The sequence below is a fragment of the Musca domestica genome, unplaced genomic scaffold (assembly GCF_030504385.1).
Source record: "Musca domestica strain aabys unplaced genomic scaffold, Musca_domestica.polishedcontigs.V.1.1 92, whole genome shotgun sequence".
NCBI classification, from domain to species: Eukaryota; Metazoa; Arthropoda; class Insecta; order Diptera; family Muscidae; genus Musca; species Musca domestica.
Window position 1 is genome coordinate 1,726,465 of NW_026712441.1, and position 22,246 is coordinate 1,748,710.

At 33.8% G+C, this 22,246-nt stretch overlaps 1 protein-coding gene across 1 annotated transcript in view; it reads right to left on the bottom strand.

Moving 5' to 3' along the window:
- Window positions 1-283: 283 nt before the first annotated feature.
- LOC131807000 (mucin-5AC-like) overlaps window positions 284-22,246 on the bottom strand; it is a 43,557-nt gene continuing 21,594 nt past the window's right edge. Inside the window, exons 2-4 of the mRNA XM_059132007.1 lie at window positions 4,313-4,753; window positions 4,031-4,138; window positions 284-318 (exon numbers count right to left, since the gene is read on the bottom strand). Coding sequence (XP_058987990.1) covers window positions 284-318; window positions 4,031-4,138; window positions 4,313-4,753 — 584 coding nt within the window. The remainder of the gene's footprint in view (window positions 319-4,030; window positions 4,139-4,312; window positions 4,754-22,246) is intronic.

Here is a 22,246-nt window from a genome sequence, read left to right on the forward strand (position 1 = left end):
GAATATTTAGGTCCACGCTTAGCCTCCGATATTCGATATTTTAATAAACCTAGGCACATTTACCCAAGAAATTGTTTAAAATTTAGTATATAAGAAGATTCTTGAAGTATAAGATAGTCTGAAGACTCTCCCGTTTTGTTTTGGCCCGTTATATAACGGCCTCACCCACTTTATGGTTTCTTTTTAAGTTTAACAGCATAATCCAGTTTATTTTCTTTAACCAATGATTAAGGGTATTAATTATTCGTCCTGGCCGAAATTAATGTTTTTTACTTGTTTACTCTTAGCCTAGGACCATTGCAATGCGTTGAACCAAATCTGAACCGGTTTCAGTACATATTGACAACATTTATTTTTAAAATTCATTGAAATTGGAGATCAAATACATGAAATCGAACGAAAATGTATATGGGAGCTATATCCAAATCTAAACCGATTTCAATACAATTTGGCAAATTAGTTTTTGTACCAAATTCCATTACTCGTTCCAAATTTGAAGACTGTATCTATAACCGATCAATAGATGTGTGCATACAAAATCTATTTTTTTACCTTTGATTTAGATGCTATATCTCCGGTTCCAAATGGAATTTCAAGAAATTATGTAGACTATGTTACTTTCAAGCGAAGTTGTAGTATATTTGATTTTCAGGAAAATATGTTTAGCTGTTTTTAAGTTCATAAATAACAAACAAACGTATATTCCTTTTTTATAGATATTAATTTGATTTAGGATAGAAAATAGACGTTATTGACCCACTATGTCTCACAAAAATAACCAATTTGAGTGTAGTTAAAACAGTATGAATTTTTACGTAATAGTCTGATACATGATATTTTTATATTCACAGAAATTTCGTTATACGAAATACAATATGAACATTACAAGCTTATTTTTGTGACAGCATTTTAACTTCAAATTTCTGTACTTATAGTCCAATTTAAAATTATTATTTTTTCTGAAGTTGCCATCCAACAACAAACTTCTCCCCACTGTACTTGACGGCTAAATACACTTTTCAACTAAATCTGTTATACACACATAAATAAATGTGTTATTGTTTTATGTGTCTGTGAATGTGAAAATATAATAAAATAATGGCTAGCTATCAATCAAAATGTTTTTCCATAGAAGAAATGCACATAAAAGTGAAGTTGGTACATAGAGATTCTTATGGGTGCATTTGGATGGAAATATCGTCATATAACCATACTCTGCCCATATGGCCTTATGCGAAATGTCCCGGCCACTACAACTAAACTTTTTCAGTTGTAATTTAATATATTCTGTCAAATTAGGAAATGTCATGCAATATGAAAAAATGGCAAGAAATCAACAAAATATATCACAACATAGTAGGCAAAGTCTATAGTCTGGTGGGATGGACCATTTGATACCCTACAACACTACAATTTGCGGCAAAGTTTCTAAAGACCTAAACCTCTTTTAACTAGAAAATTTCTCTAAAAAAAACATCCCAAAAAACTACTATATAATAAAACCAAATGTTGAACCTAATTTTTCCAATTTTGGAATAATTATATATCTGGATCTATATTAAAAAAAAAAACAGTAAGGAATGTATATTACATATATGATATTACATACATGATGTACAAGAACTGTAAAATCGGATGAGAATGTATTTCGAAGATTTGTAAAAATCTGAACCGATCTCGACAAAAATTTGGCAGAAGTATTTCCGATCTGTATGGTATCAAATATCTTTGTTGTGCAGTGCATATTATGCATGTAAGGGACTTTAACACCAAATCGAATGAAACATATATATGGGAACATATATCTGAACCGATTTTCACCAAATTTGAATTACTTGTTTCTAAGATGAATAAAGATATATATGGGAGCTATATCCAAATCTGATTCGATCTCGATAAGATTTGACAGAAGTATTTCTGTGCTGTATTAGATATCTTGTAGAAAATACTATTATTAAATACTAGTATAAATACTAGTATTAGAAAATACTAGTATTAATATACGATCTTCAAAAAGGCATCGGTATTTGACGAAGCAGATATTCTTCCTACGGAATTCGCTCTTTCGGATTCATTTATTCTATGCAATTGATTTTGTTTTCATTTAATTCTTGAAATAATGTCACATAGTCTTGATAAGGTTTTGTCTTTGCTTTTGACCGAAACACGAAGTCATGCAAATCTTCTTAGTATATTTAGCATGTTAATTTGTTTTCAAAACAATAATTGAAAATTTATATTCCTTTACATGATTTCCTGTATTTGCGTTATTTCGCCCTATTCGTCAACGAACTACGCATCTGAAGTGCGACTTTCATGTATTTGTAATTTTGCTAATTTTGGTATTTCGTCACAAAAAATTGTGGTCCATTTCACCAGCTAATTATTATCCGTTGCCCATCCAAAATGTTAGGCGTCAAACTTGTCGTAAATTCCAATCTAACTAATTATTCCATATCTATTGGTCCTCAGACCAGAACTGTAAGGCGACTTCAAAGTCTACACAATTTTTCTGTTTTTATTTTTCATTCATATCAAACACTAAATATTTTGCGAATATCACCCAAAACAATTCTGATCCTAACCCTAACAATGACAGAAAATTATCCGTGTAGGTCCACGCCTTCGTATAGCCCCCATATAACGGCAACCCCCGATATTCGGTATTCTGATTATTTTAGCGGCATTATTCACCGGAATTGTCTCAAATTTTCTATTTGAAGTTCTTAATGGATACAACAGTCTAAAACAGAAAATTGTCTGTGCAGGTCCACGTCTTCGTATAGCCCCTATATACTGGTACCTCCCAATATTCAAAACTTTGATGATTTTAGGGACATTATTCACAGGAACTGTTTCAAATTTGGTATTTGAAGTTCGTAATGAAACTACAGCCTAAGGCAGAAAATTGTCCGTGCAGGTCCACGTCTTCGTAAAGCCCCCATATAACGGTACCTCCCGATATTTGGTACTTCTTTGGTACTTTCATATTTGATATTTGAAGTTCGTAATTGATATTACAGTCTATGATAGAAAATCGTCTATGCAGGTCCATGTCGTCCTAGAGACTCTAATACGAGTATAACGGCTACATCCGGTATATTTAAGATTTAACCTGAATTTTTAATGGATTTTATTTTTTCGAAAATTACCAAATTCTTTCCAAATGGTGGAGGTTATTCAAAGTTCGGCCCGGCCGAACATACAACTTTTTTACTTGTTCTAAATTTCTTTTTTATTTTGCTAACAGACCCTTGTGAATTGTAAAACATTGTGGGAATCCGTCATGACGCGTCTGAGTTTCACGTGGTTTTACTTTAGAGTATTATGATGTTTTCAGGATTAATTTTTGACGATTCCCCCATACGTCTGTGATAATGAATATAACTTTTGAAGGGATCAACCCAAATGACTAAATCTTTTACCCTCCTCCGTATTATGGACGGTATATTAATTCCTGCATGATTCATTTTCCATTCCACAAAGCATATAATCCTGAAATTCTGTTTAGATTCAGCTATGTCCGTTCATCTGTGCTCAGATGTGTTTTAGGTCAACAGGACTTTTGATATTGAAAATGGGCTATATAGGTCCCTTTTGCATATAGCCTCCAAATAACTGCACCAACAGATGCGAAGTGTTTTGGTTGCCGTAAAATGGCTGTTTCTGTTGCCAATATATAGAAAACATAAAACTGTCCTAGGTCCACATTTTGGTATATTCCCCATTTCCCCATCAGAATTGTTTCAAGTTTGATATTTGGAAGACTACCTCCTGTGACCGAAAATTCTTTGTAGAAATTTTTTACTCGATCGGTCACACCCTACTATAGCCATTTCTTATATGATTTATTTTAATAGCATACAATCTGAACACTTCAGCATAGCACCTCCAATGGGTTTTCACAATAATGACAGGTAATAAATTTACAACAAAATATAGTTAGTTGCCAACATGACGTGGCATAAACACATATGTACACACATATCTCGGTAAAGTTGAAAATGTGTCTGGGTGAATCTGTACTTACCACTACCACTATCATATGATTTGGTGGTGGAGCTGCTTGTATTGGAGCGTTTAATCTCTCGACGACCCATGTTGCTGGTTGCAATAACTGGTGTTGCTGTTGTTGTTGCTGGTGGTGGCGAAGATACAACGTTATGCAATTGAGAGTGCTGTTGATTTAACGATAAATGTTGATGGTGATGTTGTTGGTGATGCTGCTGCTGTTGATGGTGTTGTCGGTGGTGTTGGTGGTGGTGGTGGTGTTGTTGATGCTGTTGATGATGATGTTGATAATGATAAATACTTTTCGGTGAGTTATTAGCAGATGTACAGCCTGTTGCGCCAATGGCAGATGTTGGGGACTCGTTACTAGACGATGGCCAGGCGCTACTTGCCGCTGCTAATGCTACTGCTGTTGTTGTGGCCAGCGAGGGGGCTGATAGTGATGTTACCGTTACAGAATCGTCCAACAGCAAAGCTTTCGGTGGGAATTGAAAGTAATTTATTTGCAATTGATTGATATGGGAATTGTGGGGTAGAAGACCTTTAGCCTCGTTCTCTTTAGCTTTTGTATTGGGGGTGGAGTTGGCGTTAGCGGTGGTGGTGGTGGTGATTGAGGTGGTATTGGTTGCTGCTGTTTCGGGGGCGGTTGCTTGGGGTGTTGATGGGGCTGTTGCGATGCTACAAATACAATGTGGTGTAGGTGGCGGTGCTGCTGGATAAGCGTTAATGTAAGTGCTGTTAGCTGTGTTCAAGGATGACGGCTTGCGTAGTGATGTGTGTCTCAACCCTTTGACAGGGTGTAATGGATACTATCGGCCGGCAATACGAACCCAATCACGATTTTCGCTGTTATACCAAATACCTGCAACGACAACAAAATAAACAAATCAAAATTAATTGGTTTCCTCTATAATAACATCACTGATGGCAAACCCAAATAAAACTAATGAAAGAATATTTCTCATTATAGTTGTTGTTGGTTTAGATGGTCACATGCTATTGGAAGCGAGTTCTGTGTGTTTGTGTGGGTAAACGTATATTTAGTTTTACACAAAAACGAGGCAATTTGGCAAGTTATTTATATTTCAAAAATACAAACTATTATAAACGTATTAGGCATTCATTGCAATTGAATGTAATATTGAGAGATTACATGAATTTAGATTTTGAAATAATTGATAAAAATATTACACCGTGAAATGCTTAATTATTCAAGGCTAGATTTGGTTTCGCTTAAAACCTTTCTAAACCATATGATAAAGCAATAAAATCACCAATATTAAATATTTCATGTGCATTCAGTAATTAAATATTTTCATGGAAAATCAAAGGCAATAGTTTTCAATAGAAGTTAATAAAGTTCAATTGATTTCCGAGAAGCAAGGGCAAAAATGTGTTATTATTGGCTCTTTGTGTCATACACAATTTCAATTTATTTATTTTTTTAATTATTCTTAAAATTCTACCATAAGTTTTTATACCCTCCACCTTGAAAGGAAGGGTATATTTACTTTGTCATTCCGTTTGTAACATCCCTAAATATTCGTCAAAGATCCCTAAATATACGTCATAGATCCCTAAATATTCAGCATAAAATTCTAAGTCGATTTAATGATGCCCGTCTGTCTGTCTGTTGAAATCACGATAGAGCCCACATTATTTGACGTAGAGCACAACAATTTGTATTGTGTCTAGGATGGTTGGTAATGAAAATTTATTCGTTATTTTGATTAAATTTTTTTTTACGGATTTGTCTAAAAATTGGTATTTGCAGGTCATAATGGATTCTCCGGTGGCGAAACATTGTATGTATAGGTTTACGTTTTCGTATAGCCCCCATATAACGGTTCCTCCTGATATTCGGCATTTTCATGATTTTTGCCACATCTTTCCACGTATTTGTCTAAAATTTGGAATATGTAGGTCAAAATGGGTTGTTGCTCTGGTGGCGGAACATTGTATGTATAAGTCAACGTTTTCGTATAGCCCCCAAATAACGGTTTCTCCCAAAATTCGGCATTTTGACGATTTTTGCCACTTTTTTCCACCGATTTGTCTAAAAATTGGATAATGGGATTTGCTCCCGTGGCTGAACGTTGAATATCACGTTTTCTTATAGCGCAGATTTACGATACCCATTTATATTCGGTATTTTGATAATCCTAGTCAAATTTACCCACGATTTTTTTTCAAATTTAGCATTTAAGACTTGGCCGAACTTAATGTTTATACCCTGCACCACATGGTGGTAAGGGTATTATAACTTTGTGCATTTGTTTGTAACATGGAAAAGGAAGCGAGATTTATGGGTCTATCATAAAATCATAAAATCACTTTTTGAGTCGATTTATGCATGTCAGTCCGTCCGTCCGTTCGTCCCTCCCTGTATTCTTGTGAATAAAATGCAGGTCGCATTTATTATCCGATTGAGACGAAATTTTCCAGACAACATTTGTTTGGTCCAAGGACGAACCCTATTGAAATTGGTGATAATCCGATCAGATTTGGATACAGCTCCCATATATTTTAGGGTTAGTTATGCACCAAGTGGTTAATATCAGTCCAAATGGCCTGAATTTAGGCACATCCAACCGAATTTAATCTAGAAGCAAGTATGTCAAATATCGGGTTAATTTTGCACCAAATGGCCAATATCTGTCCAAAAGTCCATAATTTTGGTACATCCTGTCGAATTCAGTTTAGAAGCCAGTACATCAATTTTGGAGAAACTCGGTACAGATATAGTTATAGCGCCCATATATAGTTTTCATCCGATTTGGTTTTTAAGTCCCCCACATTCGTAGTATGCACCCCACAAGAATGAGGTTTGATATCAGATAGAGCCCGGAAATACCTCTGCTAAGTTGTATCGAGATCGGTTCAAATTTCGGGTTAATTGTGCACCAAATGGCCAATATCTGTCCTAAATCATATTACAACATCTATACCCATGCTATTGCTAAATTTAGTACCATTTAGTACTTTTTATATACATTTCCAGAAAGAACTTTATCAAACTAAATTTTAACATTTCACCTATTTTAATTCACCCCAGTTTTGTACCATATAGTACAGTTATTACACATAATTCACATTTCCAAAACCACCTCCTTATATCAACCATACTTCATAAACTAAGTTTTCATAGTAAATTTTTTTCCTTAACTTTATCCATAAAACGTTTGTGTCATCAATTCTATACAATATCAAAAAAGCTCATTACAAATTTCAGATTTCCAGCTCTATCCCTTCCTTAAATACCAAATTTAATACCATTTAGTACTTTTTGGTACTTTTTTTAATTTTCTTCAATATATCAACCCCAACTCACATAACGTGACCCTAATATCCAATTTAAGATTTCCAGCTCTATCCATTAATCATATACCAAATTTAATAAAATTTAGTACTTTTTAAACTGTTTAGAACATATTTTCAAAACCACATTCACATTTCAACCATACGCATTAACAGTCACACCAATATCAACATGTCAAATTTCAAGCTCCATCCGTTCACTTAAATCCAAAATGTACCAAATTTAGCACCACCTGCGTGTCTAGTGCAGTGGGCATTAATACAAGTACATGACTAGGGTATACATAAATTATGCAGTTCACATGCAAAGATTAATTAATACATGCCCTTTACGTATGGGGAAGAAACATAAACGATCGAACATTTGTTGAACTAATATGACATAATGTTTAACAAAGGATTTAGGGTGAGCTCACATCCCATTCAGAGGTGGAATCGACTCTTATCCTCCAACTAACAAAAATCTTTAATGAACTCTTTCTTATTCAAATTAATAAGGATTCCTTAAACAGAATTTTTGTATCAATTTTAATGCATGTAAAGTAATTTCTCTAATGGCCAATAATCCGTATTTTACTCGCATAGCTCGATATGTATTATTAGAACAGCATACATGCATATTTAATTATATTTCCATGAACGGGAACTTTACTAAAATGAGAGGTATTTTAATTTTCTCAAATCTCATGCATGATACGCTAGTGTGTCCATATGTTTATATAAGCCATGATGTCTTAGAATTCACCACAAGTAAGATATCTTATAATTATCTTCACATGCACATATTTCAAAGAGTTTCGGCACATTATACTATCTTGCATTCGACATTGCCTTTGAAGAATTAATTAATTTGCTACTTCCATTATGCATGACGGACATTTTCATATGGAAATTATTGACAAGCAATGGTCGGTTGGTTGGCTGGAAAGTAATAATTCATAATTATTTTATGTGTGTGTATTCTTTCATATAAATATAACCATTCCCTGTATAGACATGCATGTATGTATATTCATATGTATATTCACAGTATAAAACATTTTGACATTTATTAATGTTCAATGTCGTTATCGGAAATATGCTCATTATTTAAATGTTGTAAAATCTCCATTTACAATGGCATTAAATTTACATTCAATTTAACAATGTCTTGGGAATTAGTTGCTCTTTTCATTGTGTCACTTTGGAATTAGGTAATAAATTTTAATGTCGATCAATTTTTATTGAAATCATTTCCATTGTTTATCCTTTAATATATTGGATATTAGGATTGACAAGTGACGTTTGGTATTTCCACACATTATTTATTAAGCTAATTAGGAAAATTAAAGTACAGACAAGTCTTGAGTATTTTACAAGTGCAGACATACACATATTCATACAAGAAGTTGAACATTCAGGCGTAAACATTACATTTATTGCAAATTATGAGTCAAGAGTTTTGTCCAGGAAGATATTGAACAAAACTATTTCATAAAAGACACTAGAACTTATATATTGCCATGAAGTTTATTTATTGTTCTAGATTCTTGAAAAAAAAAAAATACACAAAACCTACGAAAATATTACATATAATATCGCTACCCCTTTTGATTTGAAATACATTCAAAATTTAATATACAAATATTTGTTGGTTTAGAAAAAAAGACAAATTCAAAAATTTAAAAAACGTAATTATTGTAATACATTTTTGCGCAAACAAAGAAATAGCTCGGTCTACCAAATTGGAGGCACATACCGTGCTTGGTGCATCAAATATGTGAAACCGGCCAAAAAAAAAAAAAAAAAAAAAAAAAAAAAAAAAAAATGTATATATATATATATATATATACATATATATATATATATATATATATATATATATATATATATATATATATATATATATATATATATATATAGAGGAGCTATAAACCTCAAACGATTTCAATATAATTTCGCAAATATTTTTTGGTACCGAATTCCGTTTTTCCTTAAATTATTCCAGTGAAAGAATTCTGCAGAAAAAAAGTTATTCGTGATGGAATTCATTTGATTTCTTTATATTTGGCTGGAAAACCAAAAGTGTCTATACTTAGAGCTCTCCAGCATTTAAATGTGAATAAATCTTTTGTGTCTCGTGCCATCGCTGGTTACCGTGATAGCGCACACCGACGTTAAGGAAGTGGGCGGAAGAAAACAGCAACATTATCAGAAATGGCTTGAAAAGTAAAGGCGCGACTTGATCGAAACCCTCGTCGCAGTGGCCGAAAAATGGCTAGTGAGCTGAACATATGGCAATATTCCAAATATTGAAAAATCAGCTCGGGTAAAGCCATTGAAATTCTAAAAAGTGCAAGAACTTATGCCTAATATTATCGCGAAAATATTTTGGAGGGTGTATTAAATCCTTGGTCACTCAAACATTTTGGTCGCAGACCTTGGACATTCCAACACGACTCAGCACCATCGCCTTCAACATGAAGTTCCTCGCTTCATTTCCAGCGCAAAATGGCCAATAAAATCTCCGGATAACAATCCGTTGGACTATTCTCTCTGGAGTATTTCGGAAGAGCAAGGTTGGCACTAAAAAAAACCAAAGGGTCTATCACCTCAAGTAAGCGCTTCGCCGGGAATGAACCAAATTTATCGCTGAGCAACATTCGGGCAGCGTGTGACGGTTTCATTGGTCGTTTGAAGGCCATAATTTGTGTCAAAGGTGACCAATTCGAACAAATATAAACATATTCTAAAATTTGGTGCTATTTCCGTCATTTTTTACTTTCAGTCAATACAATTTTAAAAAGAGGTAAAAATTATGGCATTTGATTTTGTTGCAGTTTTTTATCTCACCCTGTACATATCGCGTTGAGTGCATCAAATATGTAAAATCGGCCGAAAATGAATATGGTAGATATATCCAAATCTGAACCGCTTTCAATATAATTTGACAAATATATTTTCTGATTCATTCTAAATTTCATTGAAATTAGAGATACATAGCGTGTTTGGTTTATCAAATACATTAAATCGGCCGAATATGTATATGCAAACTATATCCAAATCTGAACCGATTTCAATATAATTTGGCAAAATTATTTTTAATCCAAATTCCATTACGCATTCCAAATTTGTAACCTATCAACAGATATGTGCATAAAAAATCTGAATTTTTGGGAGGTACCTCCGATTCTGATGCCACATCTCTAGTTCCAAGTGGAATTTCAAAGATTTATGTGGCCTATGTTACTTTTAGACTATGCTGTAGTTACTTTTTTACAGCGGTTTTCTAACATACAATTAGTTTTTACTACGATAACCGAATTTCCATTTAAGATATCGAAAAAAATGCAAAACTGGTAGATTCTTGCAGTTTCTTGCAATTTGTTCATCATTCCCATATACAACTGCATATATTGGTTTGACAGAAAGAAGTATGGGTGAATACATGTGAATAGAAGATTGCTAATGCCAACTTGTTTGTTATTATAACTGTGTTCCTACGCAATTTTCTATTCGAACCCTTTTTGTTCAAAAATATCGGCATTTACTGTATGCCACATGTACATGTTTAATATTTTGGGCTCCTTTAAAATAACTGGTTACATATTTCCCTCCAATGTCCATCACATCACAGACATTACCAGAAAGAACTCAGAAGCATTACTGCCTGAAAGTATGCTATGGTTTACTAAAGTAATCACATTAAGTTCTAGGTTCGTTGCATTGTTGTTTGTTGATTTTGTTTTGCCTCTTTATTTACTGACCAATTTGATGAGTTGGTACTGTCGCCGGAGAGGTACAACATGCATATGTGCTTGACAAGTCTGATATGTTCATAATTTTTGCTGTCAGTAACAGTTTGTGTAACTGGTAGGATTTTATGGTATAGAGGCTTTCCAGAAAAGTAGGAACAGTTTCTTTAATTAACGTTTTCAAACTGCATTAACTAAACGTAAATGTTTTAAAATATCAAGCAATCACGTATTAATTCGGAAATTCACACACTTTAAATTAAGCTATGTTTGGTTTGCTGCAAAAAAAAAAAAAAAAAAAAAAATTAAAAAACTTTACAAAAAAACCTGTTTACTGAAAATATCAGAAAATTCGTATTCTTAGCTACTCTTGTGACATCATTTCGTTTCACTGGGATATTATTGCTGCATGCAAGCTACAGTTGGTCCTGCAACATTCATCTGCTTAAGTGTTTATTTATTTATTCTAAATGTATCCGTTGCATTCTCACTACAAGCATTTGTCTTTTGTCTAAACAGTTTAGTTTTGCTGGCTCCGGCTGGGTCCACAATGTAAATGTGTTTTTAATATACTTGCTGGCCACAAGGTACCAGACACGGTAGTAGTGTAGTGCCTCTGCCAGCCCCTAGTAGCTTCGACAACAACAAATCTCCGCCTTTTATTGCCACATTGTGGAAATGTTGTTGAATATTCTAGATATGGTTTCTTGTTATTGTTGTCGTTACGATGCGATGCGATGTGACATGGGCATGGAAACTCGATTCAGGTAATTCCGAGATATTCTATTTTTGTTTGTCCTTTTCTTAGTTTTGTTGTTCTATTTTTTTTTATTAAAATGCAATCTCCATGGGAAGGTTAGTTGGACATTTAAACATTTATGCAAATGTATGGCTTTGCATGAATTTAATCGTTTGTAATATAACCGCAATACATATATTCTGAGGGGAATTTAAATATGTAAATGTTGTTCTTTATTTATTCAGAGAGTATTATACTATAACAAAATATGAGCTTATATTTTGTTTCTCATTAAATCGTTTGCAATTTATGTCTTTATATATGCTTGCGAGGTTGTTAAAATTTGGATTTATCCCAAATCTTGGTCTAGATCCACCCCGATGAAATTGTAACTTAAAAAAAATGCCTTTGTCTGAAAATACATGCCTTTGTCAAAACGTAAACGTAAAATAACGGTTTTAGACTCTAGGTCTCTTTGGACCAAACCCGTTTCAGGACATTTGAAGTCGATCTAGCGATGTCCGTCCGTCTGTCTGTCTGGCTGGTGCGCACGATAACTCTCGAAGGGAGTATCCGATTTGGTCCAAACTTGGCCCACTCCTTCTGGTTCCTCCCCCACAAAATGTCGAAAATTTCAAAGAAAATATTATCTTGCAAAGAAAGCGAAAGGATGATCCGATTTTGCTTCAAATTTGTAAACCCTAATATTTGCGTCAGTGCTAGGTCAGGTGCGAAAATGGACAATATCGGTCCACTCCTTCTGGTACCTTCCCCACAAAGGGTCAAAATTTTTAATAATTATAACTCTTATAAAATGTGATGTAAGAGCCTGATTGTCTTAAAATTTCATACATCACAATATTTTTACTAACCCAAGGTCTGGTGTTAAAATAAATATATATCGGTCCACTCTTTCTGGCACCTCTCTCACAAAAGATCGAAATTTTCAAAAAATATTTTCTACACAGAAAGAGAAACGATAATCCGATTTTGCTCTAAAATCCTAATATTTGCTTCAGTGGTAGGTCAGGTGCGAAAATGGAGAATATCGGTCCACTCCATCAAGTGCTTCCCTCACAAAGCGTCAATATTTTTAATAATTATAACCCTTATAAAATGTGTAGTGAGAATCCGATTGTCTTAAAATTTCACAATTCACAATATTTTTATAAACTCTAGATCTTGTGTTAAGATAGAATATATCGGCCCACTCTTTTTGGTACCTCCCCCACAAAAGGTCGAAATTTTGAATGTCCATTATGCTCATATAACGTGAAATTAACATCCGATTTCATTTGGACTTAACACATCTGAATATTTCCATCAACACAGGATTTGTTATAAAAACGGTAGAGATCGGACCATTCCTTCTAGTACCTCCTCAATATACGATTCAAGATTTTGAAAAAAAAAAAACGCTCAAGGAAAACGATATAAACATCCAACTTTCCTCAAATTTCACACATACAAACATATTTCCTAATACAAGATCTGTTGTGAAGGTGATAGATATTCGTGAACCTCTTCTGGTACCTCACCTATTATAGGGTCACAATTTTCAATACTTTTGTCTATCATAACGTGCGAAACAAGTTAGCGACTCTTTACAACTTGCCGTATCTAAATATTTCTCTCAATCAGAAACCTTATATGAGTATGAAATTTATGATTTGGCATAAAATTGAATATAAATATTAGATTTTCTTTTAATTTTGCCCATACCAATATTTTTATCTGTAGTAGCTGAAGTATGAAAATGGAGTACTTCAGTCGACTTTATCGACTCAATGTGCGTTTTTAATAATTATCACATATCTATATATATAAAAGAAAGTTGTGTTAGTTACTACGCTTATAACTTAAGAACCACTGGACTGATTTTAACGATTCACACAAATTCGGAGTTGTCTACTCTCCGAAAAGGATAATATCTAAAAAAATCGCGTGAAAATGTGATATATTAACATTTTGATTTTGACTTTTGAAATGTACAATAGTAGTGTTTTATTTTGCATGATTTTTTTTCCATTTTGGCTTACTTTTTTCTAATGTACATTTGTAGTGTTTTGTATATTTTATTTTTGAATTCGAATATTAATACCAATTTATTTAAATGACTTGATTTCTTGAGAACTGAAATTGATGGCGGGTTACATGGAAGTGTAGTACCGAATTATGTGGTGGCGAAACGGAATAGATGATATCGATATAATTTAACGCGATCACACCAAAGTTAAAATCGCTAAAAAATCACGAAAAAGAGATCTTATTGCAAAAATTCTCAAATCGGGAAAAAATCGAAAAAAATGTTCAATGGAATCGAATTTTAAAATAATAGTACATTCTATTGACAAACTTTGTAAGGATCTTTAAACATTTGCTGTAAAAAATCAGCGAACAAGTTTAAGATTTTTTCAATTTGTTATTGTTTTTTGTCAATTTTTTTTCAATTTGTATTATTATATTGAATTCAGTGGATTTTTTGTAAACAAAATAAAGAATAATTTTTCTCTATATACAATTTTTCACCAAAAAAATGAAATAAGTGCGAAATAAGATGTTAACTGACATCTAGCCTTCAACTCCAGGGCCTACATCGTGGTTCAGCTGGAAGATGCGAACACATTTAAACAAACAAAAATGACCGAAAAAGTCTAATGGGGCTCATTTCAAAGTATGGATCTACTTCTTTCATGTGACAATAATCCGTCCAATGAGAGCTCAAAATGCAAAATTCTTTGGGAGTACAATCAGTAAAATACCAAATTTAAAGGGTGCAAAATAGTAGAGCGAATGGGACTTTTAGTAAGAAAAGGATTTATATCCTTCCAGAAATTCTTCCCAAACATTCAAGATACCTTAAATCGCTTTTGCAGGTCTTGATATCGATCATAACTCACGGATAAGGGTACAACCCGATTTCATATTTATATAACCGTCTATGATTTAAGCTATTTTTGGGGTCTTGGCCACTTTTTCATTTTTTGGCCCTTATTTGGCATTTTTATTTCTAAGGGGGTAGAGATCCTCTTCGCATAAAATTTTCGGAGTAGGGCCCATATTGGTCTTGACCACATTCATCAATTTATTTGGCTAAAAAATTGTATTTATGCTACCCTGGGGTAAGGAACCATCATACAGATAACTGCCACATAGGAATTTATTTAAGTAAAGTCCCCACATTGGAGTCTATGTGTGGTCAGAAAAGAAAATTTTGTATTCTATTGAATTTGTAACCCCAAGAGAATATTGGTTTGGCCACGTTTTGGTATAACCCTCATATGAATGTATCCCTGATTCCAGGTTTGACTGTGGTCTTGGCCACGTTTTTCAACTGATTTGGCCATTATTTGTCATCTTTGCTTTTCTATTTCGAGGGTCTTGACCACATTTTCCAATCGTTTTTGCTGTATTTAAGCTACTTTGTGAGTAGAGGACCATCTTACAGAAAAATGTCAACATACGTAAATATTTTGGTAAAGTCCCCATATAGTCCCCAGGGCGGCCGGTCTATAGTGATTTTTACCGATTGGCGGACGACAACACGGGCATTGTTTAATCGTCATTCAATTTTACTATGAACAAGAATATAGACTTTTTGGGGACGCTAATGCCCAAGTTGAGGTGCTATGGTAATGGGTGTAAAAGCGTAATTAACTTTGACTATTCAGAAATTATTTTGCCCCCCTTCCATAGGTATTTATTTCTGTTTAGTCGGATCAATATTTATATTCAAATTTGTTCACCTTTATGAACTAGATTTGTGAAAGATTATGCTATATAAAATTTGCATTACAGACTAAAACTACGGGCCGGCAACGCGGACCGGGCCCGCTAGTCTGATATAAAATAGAGAAATAGTCGAAAAAGTCCAAACTTGGAACATCGCAATATTTATGTCATATTTATTTAGATCCGATATGAAATGCACAACATCCGTCCATTCCTTCGGAACCTTCTCCATATAGGGTCAAAAGTTCGAATAATCATAACCAAAGTAAAATTATATTTAAATAATCGAACATTGGCTGAGAGTATACTTCTATCGGAAAAACCGACTGATTTTTATACCCTACGCCAAGGTGGTCAGGGTATTATGTCTTTGTGCATTTGTTTGTAACAGGCAAAAGGAAACGAGATAGACCCATAGTTCCCTTTGATTATCTGCATAGAATCACATTCTGAGTCGATTTATGCATGTCCGTCCGTCCGTCTGTCCATGTATTTTTGTAAACAAAGTGCAGTTCGCATTTATTGCCCTATCCAGATGAAATTTTGCACAAATCCTTTGTTTGGTCCAAGGACGAACCCTATTGAAATCGGAGATAATAGGTCAAAATTTAGATATAGCTCCTATATATATCTTCGTCCGATTTGCCTTTTATTGTGCACCAAACGTTCAATATCAGTCCGAATAGTATGGAATTTTGCACGTACGATCAGATTGGACCTGAAAATAAGTACGCCAAATTTTATCGAAATCGGTTCAGATATAGCTATAGCTCCCATATATATTGTTCATCCGATTTGTTATTTTTGTCCTCCGCAGCCGTAATATGCACTCTGTAACAACAATATTTGGGGAAATATATCAAATACAGCTCAGAAATAGCTTTGCTAAATTTTATCGAGATCGGTTCAGATTTGGATATAGCTCCCATATATAACTTCGTCCGATTTACCTTTGATTGTGCACCAAACGTCCAATATTTGCCCAAATTGGATGAAATTTGGCACTTACGACCGAATTGAGTCTAAAAGCTAGTATGTCAAATTTAGTGAAGATCGGTTCAGATATAGCTATAACTCCATATATACTGTTCATCCGTTTTGTCATATTTGTTACCCACAGCCATAATATGCACTCCGTAACAAAGATATTCAGAGAAATATATCAAATACAGCTCAGAAATAGGTTTGCCAAATTTTATCGAGATCGGTTCAGATTTGGATATAGCTCCCATATATATTTTTATCCGATTTTTAAAAGATGCAAATGCTTCGGTATTTTTAGTCCTTTGAACTTTAAATTCTAATTATAATCATAGCATATATAATTGAATTCTCCCACAAAAACTTTTAATTCTTATGCGGAGCTCTACTAAATTAGCAAAGTGGTGTAGGGTATCATAAAGTCGGCCCCGCCCGACTTTAAGACTTTCCTTACTGGTTTTAACTTGTTTTATTGACTTTAAATAAAATTCCCTTCTTCACACAATTTAAAATGTGTCCCCTTTTGTCTTCACAATAAAACATGGCTATTATATACACACGAATATACACACATATTCATACACATATGCCATGCCTGTATCTCAAATATGTCCATACACGTTACAAAAATTTAATATGTAGCTTAAAGTGTTCACACATTCAAACTAATGAAATGGAAGTGTACGTGTTTGGCGATGAGAATGTGGTATGCTGAACCCTTCATGAGTACACAGAGCGTGATTTCATTTAAAATTTCGAAGTAATGTTAAACGAAGGCAGTGGTGATTTCGCACCTTTCTTCCGAAAAAAAAACAAACACACACACCAAACATTCAAAAAAGGATGGCGATTACTTTTTTAAACAAATTGTTTAAATTCAAGTCCTTGTTTGTCGAGGAGGCAACAATGTGTGTTTTGGAAAACGACTTACATAATATTTGTTGTGTAATTTAAGATTTTTGGGGCGATGCCAAAATTGTATGTCCGTACATTGTTTATTTAAGTCATATATGTAATTAAAAGCAGAACTTTGAACAGGACTTGCAAAATTTAATTTATGTACATAAAATGAGGTGTAAAGTTTGTGTTTCATTCATTATAAAATTGTGATAAGAATAGGCTACCTTCTCAAAAAGTTACAAATAGATTTCGAATTCATAATAATATATATAATAGAGTTAAACCCAAAAGGTGTCCAAGGCCTTCATCCTCAATACGACATATGAGAATTTAACCTTGTTTAGAAAGTCTGTGCAAAATGTTCAATCTGTGCATTGGTTAACATGTATCAAAGGCCTATTAATGATAATCTATCTCTAGAAAGCTTGTTCAAATCCAGCTGATATTAGTTATGGTTTTTTAATTAATCTTGAAACATTGACTATAGCTAATTTATAATTAACACCCTTGTTCAAGCATAGAGAAAAACAAAAATTCTAGTATGTTTCATATGCCTCATAATCATCCATAGCGTGGCTTTGTTTATTGTAGGCATACATTGCCAATGAGCGCTTCAATACCATTAGAGTGTTATGCTTTTGCCAACACCATCAAGTGGTTTGTTGTTTCATGCCAAAGGACTGTCAAGAATAAGAGTCATAAAAATGCATGAGCAGCGTAAAGGCAAGTGTTGTGCCAAATTCATTTGAAGTGTTTGGTCGGCGCTTTTAAAGAATAAGTGTTTTTATAGTTAATTATTAACTAAGAGTGACACATGTTGTTGTTGATACTGTAAGTTGTGCACTTTCCGGAAGGGTCTATGTTAGCTTTTGAAAAAATATTGTATTATATACGGAATTGACAGATAGTCTCGTTTAATTACAGTGTAAGAAAAACATATATGGGACCCAATTTTTATACCCTCCACCAAAAAAGGTATGGAGGGTATATTAAGTTCGTCATTCCGTTTGTAACTCACCGAAATAATCATTTTAGACCCAACAAAGTATATATTCTTGATCAGCGTAAAATTCTAAGACGATTTAGCCCTGTCCGTCCGTCCGTGCGTCTGTTGTAATCACGCTACAGTCTAAACGAATTAAGATAGGAAGCTAAAATTTTGCACAGATCTCCCTTTTGTCTGCAGGCAGGTCAAGTTCGAAGATGGGCTATATCGGTCCACGATATCGTATAGCCCCCATATAACGGTACCCCCCGATATTCCGTATTTTGATGATTTTCCCCACATTTTTCAACGGAATTGCCTGAAAATCCACACAAGGAGTTCCTTGTGGGTACTTTATACCTCGGCAGAGAATTATCTATATAGGTCCACAATATCGTATAGCCCCCATGTAACGGTACCCCCCGATATTCGGTATTTTGATGATTTTACCCACATTTTTCAACGGAATTGTCTGAAAACCCACACAAGGTGTTCCTTGTAGGTACTTTATACCTCGGCAGAGAATTATTTATATAGGTCCACAAAATCGTATAGCCCCCATATAGATGTACCCCCCGATATTCGGTGTTTTGATGATGTTACCCACATATTTCAACGGAATTGTCTGAAAATCCACAGAAGGAGTTCCTTGTGGGTACTTTATACCTCGGAAGAGAATTATCTATATCGGGCCACGATATCGTATATCCCCCATATAACGGTACCCCCGATATTCGGTATTTTGATAACTTTACCCACATTTTTCAACGAAATTGTCTGAAAATCCACACAATGAATTCCATGTGGGTACTTTATACCTCAGCACAGAATTATCTATATAGGTCTACGATATCGTATGGCCCCCATATAACGGTACCCTCGATATTCGGTATTTTGATGATTTTAGCCACATTTTTCAAGGGAAATTGTACACAAGGGTTTTTTTGTGAGCACTTTATCCCCCGACAGAGAATTCTTTATATAAGTTAATGATATCGTATAGCACCCATATAACGGTACCCCCGATATTCGGTATTTTGATGATTTTAGCCACATTTTCAATTCATATTTTCTGAAAATCCACACAAGTAGTTCTTTGTGAGCATTTTCCCCCTGAAAGCGAATTGTCTATATATGTGCGCAATATCGTATATCCCCCATATAACGGTACCCCCCGATATTCTGTAGTTTGATGATTTTAGCCACTTTTTCCAATGGAATTATCTGAAAATCCACAGAAGGAGTTCCTTGTGAGTACTTTACACCCAGACATAGATTTGTCTTAATAGGTCCACAATATCATATATACCCCCATATATCGGCACCTTCTTATATTACATATTGTAAAGATTAAAAAAAAAAAGATTAATGGACCGGCCGAACTTACTGCTTTTTTACTTGTTCTTATTTATTTTTATTATCATTGTAAAATTTATTTTTTGTAGCTGGCAAGAATTTTGAATTTATTTCAGATCAGATTTTGTTAGTATCACATAATTTAGAGGGTATAAAAGTCAAGGAAGAATATAATCTAAAATAGGAAACTAAGATAATAGTATGATGAGTATGACTTAATTATGGAATGGTTGAATTTGGTTTCATCGATCCACCTCATATTCAGAAGCATATTAAATTTATCTGGATTCTTTTCCAATAATATTTACTAATTAAACTCGTTTTTGAGAGAAAGGCAGTCTTTACCAACTGTTATCAAAATATTGTGAAAAGTTAACAAGTTAAAACACGTTTGGTCCGGCCGGGTCGAAATTTTAATACCCTCCAACTAGGACCCACTTCTATTTTGGACGGTAAAATGGGTTAGTAAAGTCTGTTCAATATTCCAAAAATTCGATGGTACCGATTTCATGTTAAAGTGGTTGTTATTTATAAGAGTTTTTAGTTTAAAATTTCAAAAAATCTGTTAAAAAATTTGACTAAAATTGCCAAAATACTAAATATTCGGATGTACCTCTATATGAGATATATCAGAAATTATGGGACTATTTCAGCCGTCTTCTGCTCATAAGTTAGATCCCATATAAATCCAAAATACCGAATTTTAAACGATTTCGCAAAAAATGTTGTGTCGTAAATCATCCAAATATCCAATATCGCCAGGCACAGAAATATGGAGGCTTTAGTAAAACATGTTATGCGACGGGAAGTAGAAACCAACAAAAACCGTATGTAGCGAGCTTGAAACAATTCTTAAATCCCAATATCCGGTATATCGCGAGGCACCGTTATACGGAACATATATTATAACCATATACAATGACCTGCCACACGAGGTGTAAGCCATAACAAACTCTAAGTATCGAATTGTAAACAATTCATATTGTGGGTAAAATAATCAAAATGCTGAATAAAGGAAGTTAACCTCATGGTACGATAATTACAAGGTAGGGCAGATAGATTAAATTAGAAAAATACAACCCCGAAACTGGAGTCTTGTAACTTCAAATGTGCCAACAACAAATTCAACAAGTTTATTTTTTATTTGACACTTTTTGCACAACATTTACGATTGCAATTTTCATTCATCCTAAATCGGAAACCTTTGTTCTGCCCAAAACCTACAATATTAACTTCAATTGTTGCTGCAAAAGGGTCAGGCTTAATCCCTTTATTGTTGTTTTTATAAAAACAACGTTTGTTTATTAGTGGAGAACGATGGTAATGTTCACCAGGGGGTAAGGCATGGAATACCTAGGTTTCGGAAAGAGCCACCAAACTTGTATTACACAAAAAAACTAATTTGTGTATGGTAGTTGTTACGTTTGTTGCACAACAACACTTCTGTTACCTGTATTATTCTACCAAGAGCATTACCTTGGAAATAGTTGTACCATGGTTACACTTACATGGCGACTATGGGAAAACGTGGACCTACATGGTTAATTTTCGATCTTATGACAAAATGTACACGTGTGGAAAATTTCAGCAATCTATGTGATCGTTGGAAAGATGGCGCGAGACAGACAGACAATCACTTATATAGACGGATATCGCGTAATCGACTTAGAATTTTATGCTAATGATAAGTAGGGTCTAACATGAGTATTTCAAGCTGTTACAAACGGAAAGTTAATATACCCTTCTTAGTAACTGAAATTCAACTTTTCATTTAATAGATATCAATTGAAATATATTTCAAGATCAAGATCACTTCCTTTTTTTAAAACCACCTGTTTGAACTTACAAAACTTTACCGCGTTACTTAAAATTCGATATATTCAGTCGAACATTTTCACCACAAAAGTTAAACGCATTTATTTATATATGAATGTTACAGGAAACGTCAAGCGTACGAAGTTTCGACGTTGAACATTTACAATTGAACAATTTTTTTTTTGTATGTTGAAAAATAGAAATGAATGGTACAAAAATGTGAGTGTTGTAATGGAAAAATATAACAACTGAATGAATTGATAAATTTTTACATTTTTCGTTTGTAGATTATAAGATATGGACCTGGCGCATTTGGGTAATACAGATGTACAAAACATTTTATCATAGTGGGGAAGTTTAATATTTTTGTGCACGCTACGTCGAATTTTAGGTAACGCTGTTATTTTCTCATTCCCATTTTCACAATTGTTAGGAAAACAAACAACATCCAGTAAAATTTCATATAAGTTAATACAAAATATCGAGTGTGCAGGGTTTTTCTGTCAAACATATAAAATTTAAAGTACAAAAAAAATCATCTGTAAAAGCAAACAATGGCGATCAACTATTCTGGGGTCAACATTTATTTTCTCCTTCATCTGAACGATCAACAAACGTAAGAATCCGAAATGAAAATTGGGACAAAATCTAATGAAAACCTATAAAAGCAAAACA